Genomic DNA, 9661 nt, shown 5'->3' on the forward strand with positions numbered 1-9661 from the left:
CTTGGACGATTTATAACAGAGTAGCAATCACACACTTATTACATCAAGTGTCTCAAAAGAGAACTTATTACAATAAGTATGGCTTAAGGCCATCTAATAATGATAACAGCGGAAGGCTTGGAAGATAAGTGAGTCCATCAACTCCAATTGCATCACTGAGTATAGAACCACGACCTAAAACTCCTTAATCGTCGTCTGAAAAGTCTGCAACATTAACGTTGCAGCCCGAAAACGGGTCAGCACATGGAATATGCTGGCAAGGTAACACATAGGGAGTAATGGAATGAAATAGCTATAATATATGCATATTTGGCTGGTGGAAAGCTCTATGGTTACATTTTTGGTAAAGCCAATTTTTCCGTACTTCAAAGGAATAAAATTTAATTACTATCATGGTGGTTGTTAAACATTGAGAATGGTTGACACCATTCTCAATCCCAATTAAGCATCATCATTAAACATAACCCAACAAAATTAATTTTAAAGTAACATGAAAATCCAAGTACTAGATACTCAAGATGTCCATAACCGGGGACACGGCTAACCATGATTAGTTTATTACACTCTGTAGAGGTTTGCGCACTTTCCCCCACAAGACTCGATCACCTCCGTTTGGTTTCTTGCACTACATGGTGTTTGAGAAGACGGATGACCGAGACATAGTCTTTCAGAAGTGCTAGCACCTTACGATGGGTAGACCGTACCACCTACATCCCCTACATCTCCTAGTCTACCACTGTAAGAGTTCGCACGACTTAGTCAACTATGCTAGAGCCCATAATAGCTTGTGGCTGGACACAGAAGTTTCTAGTATGAATAGTCTCATGATCCCTTTGAGCCTGGGTGGCGGTCCAAAAGAAAAACAGGCAAGTCCTAGAATACCCAGGTGCCTCAATCCACCCAGATGTGTGTTTAAGTTGCCACCTTAGATAAACCATTAATTAACAATCTCACATCTGTCATGGATATCACTCACCCAATCCACGTCTACTAGCATAGCATGGCATAATAAGCAAACGTAGAAGTAACTCCCAAAGGTTTGATAATAAACAGGTAATAGGTACTACCTCATCTACTTCCCATCCCACAATTTAATTAGATCCTAATCATGCAATGTGTGAGGATTGATCTAATGCAATAAAACTGGGCAGTAGAAAAGGTATGATCAAAGTGTTACTTGCCTTGCTGATGATCCGCGAAACCTAATGATTCGAAGTAACAAGCGGCGCACTCCGGGTACTCTATCGCAAACAAACAAACAAGCATACAATAAGTACTCATCTAAAGCACAACTAAAACTCAAATAAGAGATCTAACCAGAAGATTCAACTTAAGAACTCCGGTTGGCAAAAAGAATCAAATCGAACGAAGCAACGAAAGTCAAACGGCGAAAGAAAACAACTTCGTTCTAGTAATCTGGATCTAGGGCAAATTTTACAGTAGCAAAATCTTGTTTAAGTTGGTTAAACGGATAGAGAGTTTAAAGACGAAACTCTAGGCGCTTGAATCGCCTGATTCCGATAAACAAGCGAAAAGTTAAACTAAAACGAAAATCGGATCAGGAATCGCAATCAGAAAAATCACGGATTTAATCCGAGAAAAAGAAAAACGACGAACGCCGAATTTTTTTCTCTTTTTTCGGCACGGAAAACGAGGCGCGATGAACCTCAGGCGGCGGGATCGTCGGCGGCGGCGGCGCGCACGGATCGAGGCTTGGCTAATGGGCTGGGGCGGCTCGGGGCGGCGCTATTTAAAGGCTGCCCCCGGGCGGTGTCCCGCTCGGGTACGGCCCGAAGTCGGTTTGTTTTTTTTATTATTCCGCTCGGAAGAAAAATAAAAAGAAATACTAAACGGACTCCAAAAATTCCAAAATAAATTTTCACGGGCTTGTAAAATCAAGCCGCACAAGGTGAACATTTATTTGGGTCCTAAATGCAATTTTGAAAAACGCACTTTTTTCCTAAATTCAAATAAAACACCGAAAAACTCCGAAATAAAATCTTATTTGATTTTATTATTAAATCCTCAATATTTCTTTATTTTGGGAAAGTCATTTTATTCCCTCTCTCATATTTTTGTAATAGAAATATGATAAAATAAATAAAATCAAATGATCCTATTCTCAAAATTTGAGAAAACTCAAATATGAAAATAACGAAATCCCCAACTCTCTCCGTGGGTCATTGAGTTGCGTCGAATTTCTAGGATCAACCAAAATGCAAAATAAAATATGATATGCATGATGATCTAATGTATAACATTCCAAATTGAAAATTTGGGATGTTACACTTGGTAAAGGGTGGAAGGCTCGGCCTTATGCCTGGTGTTTTGTTCCACTCTTGCCGCCCTAGTTTCCGTCATATCGGTGTTATGTTCCCGGATTTTGCGTTCCTTACGTGGTTGGGTTATAATGGGAACCCCTTGACAGTTCGCCTTGAATAAAACTCCTCCAGCAAGGCCCAACATTGGTTTTACCATTCGCCACCTAGCCTTTTCTTTCCCTTGGGTTTTGCAGACTCATGGGTCATCTTATTTTAACCCCCCGGGCCAGTGCTTTTCTAAGTGTTGGTCCAACTGAGCGGTGTCTGAGGCTACCAGCGGAAACTCTGGGCTGGCTTACCCGACGTCTTGCTCATCCGGTGTGCCCTGAGAACGAGATATGTGCAGCTCCTATCGGGATTTGTCAGCACATCTGGGTGGCTTTGCTGGTCTTGTTTTACCATTGTCGAAATGTCTTGTAACCGGGATTCCGAGCCTGATCGGGTCTTCCCGCTAGAAGGAATATCCTTCGTTGACCGTGAGAGCTTGTTATGGGCTAAGTTGGGACACCCCTGCAGGGTTTTGAACTTTCGAAAGTCGTGCCCGCGGTTATGGGCAGATGGGAATTTGTTAATGTCCAGTTGTAGAAAACCTGAACTTGATCTTATTTAAAATACATCAACCGCGTGTGTTGCCGTGATGGTCTCTTTCCGGCGGAGTCCAGGAAGTGAACAAGGTGTTGGAGTTATATTTGACGTAGGTTGTTTTAGGATCACTTCTTGATCATAGTTGTTCGGCCATGCTTTTGCCTTCTCTTCTCGCTCTCTCTTTTGCGTATGTTAGCCACTATATATGCTAGTCGCTTGCTGCAGCTCCACCTCATACCTTTTACCTACCTATAAGCTTAAATAGTCTTGATCGCGATGGTGTGAGATTGTTGAGTCCCCGTGACTCACAGATACTTCCAAAACCAGCTTGCAGGTACCGATGAGTCCGTGCAGATGACGCAACCAAGCTTAGGAGGAGCTCAATGAAGATCTTGTCCTTTGTGTTGTTTCGTTCTAGTTGATCAGCAGTGGAGCCCAGTTGGGGTCGATCGGGGATCTGTGTAGCATTTGGGGTAGTCTTCTTTTATTTTGGTTCCGTAGTCGGACCATGATTGTATTTGGATGATGTAATGCTTTATTCATGTAATTGTGTGAAGTGGCGATTGTAAGCCAACTATGTACCTCTTTCCCTTATGTATTACATGGGTTGTGTGAAGATTACCTCACTTGCGACATTGCTTTCAATGCGGTTATGCCTCTAAGTCGTGCTTCGACACGTGGGAGATATAGCCGCATCGAGGGCGTTATACGTGCATGGCTAATGATTTGTTGTTGTGTGTTCTAGGCACCCCCATCCCCACATATATATAGGTGGGAGGGGAGGAGAGGCAGCCATGGGGCACCCTAAGTAGCAGGAATCCTACTTAGGGTCCGCCCAATTCGGCCTCCCCCCTTTCCTTATTTCCGGAGGGGGAAAATGGCAGAGGAAGGAGAGAAGGAAAGGGGGGCCAAACCCCCTATTTCCCTTCTCCAATTCAGCCTCCTTCCTTGGGGGGGCACCCCTTGTGGGCTGGTGTGCCCCCTCCTATGGCCCATATCTTTCTTCCGGAGGTTCCGGTAACCCTCCCAGTACTCCGATAAGTACCCGATACTATCCAGTGTCCGAATACTATCATCCTATATATCAATCTTTATCTCTCGACCTTTTCGAGACTCCTTGTCATGTCCGTGATCTCATTCGGGACTCTGAACAACATTCGGTCACCAAATCACATAACTCATATAATACTAAATCGTCATCAAACGTTAAGCGTGCAGACCCTATGGGTTTGAGAACTATGTAGACATGACCGTGATACCTCCCCGGTCAATAAGAAATAGTGGAACCTAGATACTCATATTGGCTCCTACATATTCTATGAAGATCTTTATCGGTCAAACCGTTATGACAACATACGTTATTCCCTTTGTCATCGTTATGTTACTTGCCCGAGATTCGATCGTCGGTATCCACGTACCTAGTTCAATCTCGTTACCGGCAAGTCTCTTTATTCGTTCTGTAATGCATCATCTTGTAACTAACTCATTAGTCACTTTGCTTGCAAGGCTTCTTATGATGTGCATTACCGAGAGGGCCCAGAGATACCTCTCCGATACTCGGAGTGACAAATCATAATCTCGATCTATGCCAACCCAACAAACACCTTCGGAGATATCTGTAGAGCATATTTATAATCACCTAGTTATGTTGTGACATTTGATAGCACACAAGGTATTCCTCCGGTGTCCGGGAGTTGCATAATCTCATCGTCAAAGGAATATGTATTTGACATGAAGAAAGCAATAGCAATAAAACTGAACGATCAATATGCTAAGGTAACGGATGGGTCATGTCCATCACATCATTCTCCTAATGATGTGATCCCGTTATCAAATGACAACTCATGTCCATGGTTAGGAAACCTTAACCATCTTTAATCAACGAGCTAGTCAAGTAGAGGCTCACTAGGAACACAATGTTTGTCTATGTATCCACATATGTATTAAGGTTTCCGATCAATACAATTCTAGTATGAATAATAAACCTTTATCATGAATAAGGAAATATAAAATTACAACTTTATTATTGCCTTTAGGGCATATTTCCTTCAAGGAAAGCTTTATTGATGACATTGGGGTTTTGTGACGTCTTGGTCTGATCGTTGAACACAAACAAAGTATGCGAAGTTGCAGCTATGGCGAACTTTAAGCTAAATAAAACCCAAGTCTAAAGCGACGCCCTAAGGGCTGTATTTATAGGGAGACAGAGAGGAATTTTGTCCCACCCTTGCCAAGGTGGGACTAAATTCTGTCCAAAGTCATTTTCCCTATTAACACAGACTCTAAAAACTGCCTATTAAGTGTATTTCAAAAATACATGGGCCTGGGCCAAAAATAATGTGGGCCAAAAATAATGTGGCGAACTTTAAGCTAAATAAAACCCAAGTCTAAAGCGACGCCCTAAGGGCTGTATTTATAGGGAGACAGAGAGGAATTTTGTCCACCCTTGCCAAGGTGGGACTAAATTCTGTCCAAAGTCATTTTCCCTATTAACACAGACTCTAAAAACTGCCTATTAAGTGTATTTCAAAAATACATGGGCCTGGGCCAAAAATAATGTGGGCCAAAAATAATGTGGCGAACTTTAAGCTAAATAAAACCCAAGTCTAAAGCGACGCCCTAAGGGCTGTATTTATAGGGAGACAGAGAGGAATTTTGTCCACCCTTGCCAAGGTGGGACTAAATTCTGTCCAAAGTCATTTTCCCTATTAACACAGACTCTAAAAACTGCCTATTAAGTGTATTTCAAAAATACATGGGCCTGGGCCAAAAATAATGTGGCGCAGCACCAATAATAAGATATGGATGAAAATTATGAAAGGTCATCTTTTATATTTCGTCCATCTTCCTGATGTCGTCATGGTGGCTTCAAAGTGCAGAAATCTCCACCGGCATCTCTATCTTGTTCTCTTCGCATGCGCCTTTAGGTCATCCTTCTTGTCCATGCTAGGTCCTTCAATTGTAAGCAAGACAAATGTATCTAACTTAGGCAACATCATATTTTCATGAAAGAAACATTACGAAGAAATGAAAGTACTTGATAATTTAACTGGCGTGCATGAGCTCTAGTAATGAGTCCAATAGGTATAGTAGCAGGGGTTGTGGGTGTAATGTGGTAGCCTGGTCCGCATCATGACATCAGCTTCTTCATCACTTGGCTTCTCAAGTGTGAATGTCATTGTTTCCTTTAGAGCTGAGGCTTTGCTTGCCTTTGACAGTGGCACATTCCTGACAACAGTCATTTCCTTAGCACTTGGCCTAGTACTAGCAGAAGTACTATATTCCTTCCTGAGAACTGCCTTCTTATTTGATGTGGCCTCACTAGACACAAAGTCTTCATCCTCATCGTCCGAGTTTCTCTTCTTTTTAGTTCTCGTGGCAGTCGTTGGTAGATTTGGAGAGCTCCTAATGCCCTCATAGTAGCTCTCATTAGGACTAGAACCCTCACTGAGATCAACATTCTATTATGACTGTTACTAGCACTTGATATCTTGCAGACAGGCCCTATGAATAGATGGGTATGAGCAGAGTAGATGAGTTATCATAAAAAACAGATAGTTTTTCAGAAAAATTGAGTTCAAACTTTAGTTTTAGGTTTACAGAGAATGCATTTCGGAGCTACCGAATTGGTCATTTCGGTGAACCAAAGCACTCCATTTCAATTGGACCGAGATGTGACTTTTTTGCTTTTATTTTTTCACCTGAATTGTTGTGTCTGACCCCTACGGCATGGCGTGCTCTTTTCTATGCGACCCAAGCAGATCAGTGCGGGCTGGGGAAGAGTTCACACGGGGGCTGGGGTGGGAGCTTTTGGCGGGACGTGGTAACGCTGGGAGGTTTTCTCTTTTTTTTGCGAATAAACGCTGGGAGGGTTAAACTTTCCTTTTTCAGATGGAGACAAGACCGAACGTAGATACTTTCCTAAAACGTCCGGCCGCTAGGTCGTGCTAGGCAGCAAGCGGCCGCTGCCTAGATAAAAACTATTGCCGGACTGCCAGTCGCGCGTCTCTTCCGCGCAGCATACGAACTCGATCCAAAACAATGACGGCAACAATTTATTTACGCGTGGAAGCAGTAGCGTCTGTCTTCCATCCATGGTTAGTCGCAAAAGTTGCAATCCGAATCATCGCCAATACGAGACGAGACCGGTAGCGATGTGGTTTTCCAACTCTCAAGAAACCGAGTCGCCGTCATGTATAAATGGCCGGACTCCCTCCCTGCATCATTTGCAATCACGTACCACCCTCCAAGAGTTCGAGACCCCTTTCTCCCCCTCGCTCAAGCGATGGCTGTCATGGATCCCTTCACCGCCGACCTACTTTCGGGTCCTTCCCTCCCCGGCGCCTTCTCATGCGCCGCCGACCACCGCATGGAGTTTGACGACGCCTACCTCCGGGCGATCGGCGCACTCCCTCCTCTTTCGACTGTCCACCTCGCTCCCCCCCACCTCCACCACGCCGCGCTCAAAGATTCCGTGGAGCTCCCGGCGACGCTGTATGCCGCCACAGTCGACGCCCATCTTTTTCCCCCGCCGTTCGAGGTGCCCTTGCCGTCCCTGCTTCCGGACCGCGTCGTCCCGGACTCCAAGAACACGGCGGCACGCCCGCATCTGTCCGGCTTCGAATTCGCTCCCACGCCCGCCGATCACGCCGCCGCACTCGAATGTTCCGTGGAGCTCCCGGCGACGTGCCAGCTGTACGCCGCCGCACTCGACGCCCATCTTTTTCACCCATCCTTGGAGGTGCCCGCACCGTCCCTGCTCCCGGACCGCGTCGTCCCGGACTGCAAGAACTCGGCCACGCGTCCGCGGCTCTCCGACTACGACATTGACATCGACTTCAACCTCCGGGAGATGGAGAAGAACGTCGAGGAGCGGCCTTCGCCGGACTACCTGAACACGGTGCAGGGAGATCGGATGAGCCTATCGATGCGTGCCACCCTCGTCTTCTGGATGGACGACTTCACCCGGCACTACGACCTGGCCCCTGGCACGCTTCACCGCGCCGTCTCCTACGTCGACCGCGTCCTGTCGGCGCGAACCTTGTCTACAGCTCGCACGGACATGGAGTATGAGCTCTGTCTCCTGGGCGCCACGGCCGTCTTCACCGCCGCCAAATACGAGGAGCGGGGCACCAGATTCAAGGTGAACGCCGCGAAAATTGCCGACGACTGTGGGTTCGCCACAAGCAAGGAGGTGACCGACATGGAGTGCAAGATGTTTTTTTTTTTTTTTTTTGCGGGAATGGAGTGCAAGATGTTGGCGGCGCTCCGGTACGAGCTCAGCGGACCAACGGCCTACACGTTCGTGGACCACTTCACCAGGTACAGCAACGGAGAGCGCGAGCTGGAGGTTCAGAGGTTGGCGCATCAGCTCGCCGAAACATCGCTGGTGGACTACAGATGCCTGCAGCTCATGCCGTCCGCCGTGGCGGCGTCGGCGGTCTTTCTCGCCAGGCTGATCTTGAACCCAATGGCCAGCCAGGTGCAGAAGTGGAACAGGGAATTCACAGAGCTGACAGGGTACAAGCCCACAGACCTCATCCTTGGCATTCAGTCCTTGTACATGATGAATCCCGATCCTCGCTTCGTGATCTTGCCAGAGTTCTTGTAAGAATGAAATGGAAGATTTAGGCTATCATAGCCAGCCCAGTTCTATAGTTGAGGAAACTTACATCGGTGTCAACATATACACATATATGTATGTAGTATCTGGCCTCATTCCCTCCTTGTCAAAGATGTTGTTGAAGAATCACATTCTCCTTGAGGTGGTCAAAAAAAATGGTTGATGCATATATGGTTGTTGTTGTTGTTCAACCGTTGTTTTGATCGCCTCGGATTTTCTTTTTTTCTCGCTTAGGCATAGCTTTGGTTTTCTATGACTTTACTCGTGTTTTTTATGTTTGTGTTGTTGTTGGTTGTGTGCATCATAATTATGCCAAGAGACCGAGTGTACATTCATTGTAATTGTATTTATTTGATACTCATTTTGAGTCAATAAAATTCATGAATGTACGTGGTATCTCCAATACGGTATTTCTTAGTATTTTTAAAAAATGTCTCAATCTTTTTTTCCTAAACCAAGCCAAGAAAAATTGTAGTTTTTACAAACTTACACTTATGAATTGCCCACATGTTGGAACACTAGAATACTAAGGTTTTAGATTACCGCGGTTTCAAAAAACTGTCTGTCGGTGAGTAGGGATACCCACTCCGAGAGAGGTATGCTACAAACGCATCTCGGCTTGTTCATCGGCCTTAGTGCCTAAGAGCTGCCGAGTCATGCCCGATGCGTCTGAATAGGCATTCGTAAGAGTTAATGGCGAGATCACTACTTTAGGAATTCTACAGTAACGGAAGATTTGTACCTCATGACTAGATGACCATGATAGTATTGTATCACTTGAAGATAGATACCAAATGATTGACTTGGGACTAACTATAAGGATACTACATCCGCTAAAAGGCAAAATGGAAGCTCTTTCTTGTACCCTAGTTCGGTGGATAGAAAACACCATTTCACAGAGAATCGCCCAAAATACTTTTTCCGCCGCCGCAAGTTTCTGTTCTTGAGAGATTCCATCTGGAGACCTTTTCCAGTACTCTGCCGGAGGGGGATTCGATCACCGAGGGCCTCTACATCAACCTTGTTGCCCTTCCAATGATGTGTGAGTAGTTTACCACAAACCTACGAGCCCATAGCTAGTTGCTAGATGGCTTCTCTTTCTTTGATCTTCAATACAATGTTCTCCTCGATG

The 9661-nt window shown here is 45.3% G+C and overlaps 1 protein-coding gene across 1 annotated transcript; it reads left to right on the plus strand.

Moving 5' to 3' along the window:
- The first annotated feature begins 7191 nt into the window (after positions 1-7191).
- Positions 7192-8517, plus strand: LOC125517191 (putative cyclin-F2-1). The gene has a single exon (XM_048682369.1). The coding sequence runs from the start codon at positions 7192-7194 to the stop codon at positions 8515-8517; it is 1326 nt and encodes a 441-aa protein (XP_048538326.1).
- The last annotated feature ends 1144 nt before the right edge of the window (positions 8518-9661 follow it).

This window comes from Triticum urartu, chromosome 6 (assembly GCF_003073215.2).
Source record: "Triticum urartu cultivar G1812 chromosome 6, Tu2.1, whole genome shotgun sequence".
NCBI lineage: Eukaryota > Viridiplantae > Streptophyta > Magnoliopsida > Poales > Poaceae > Triticum > Triticum urartu.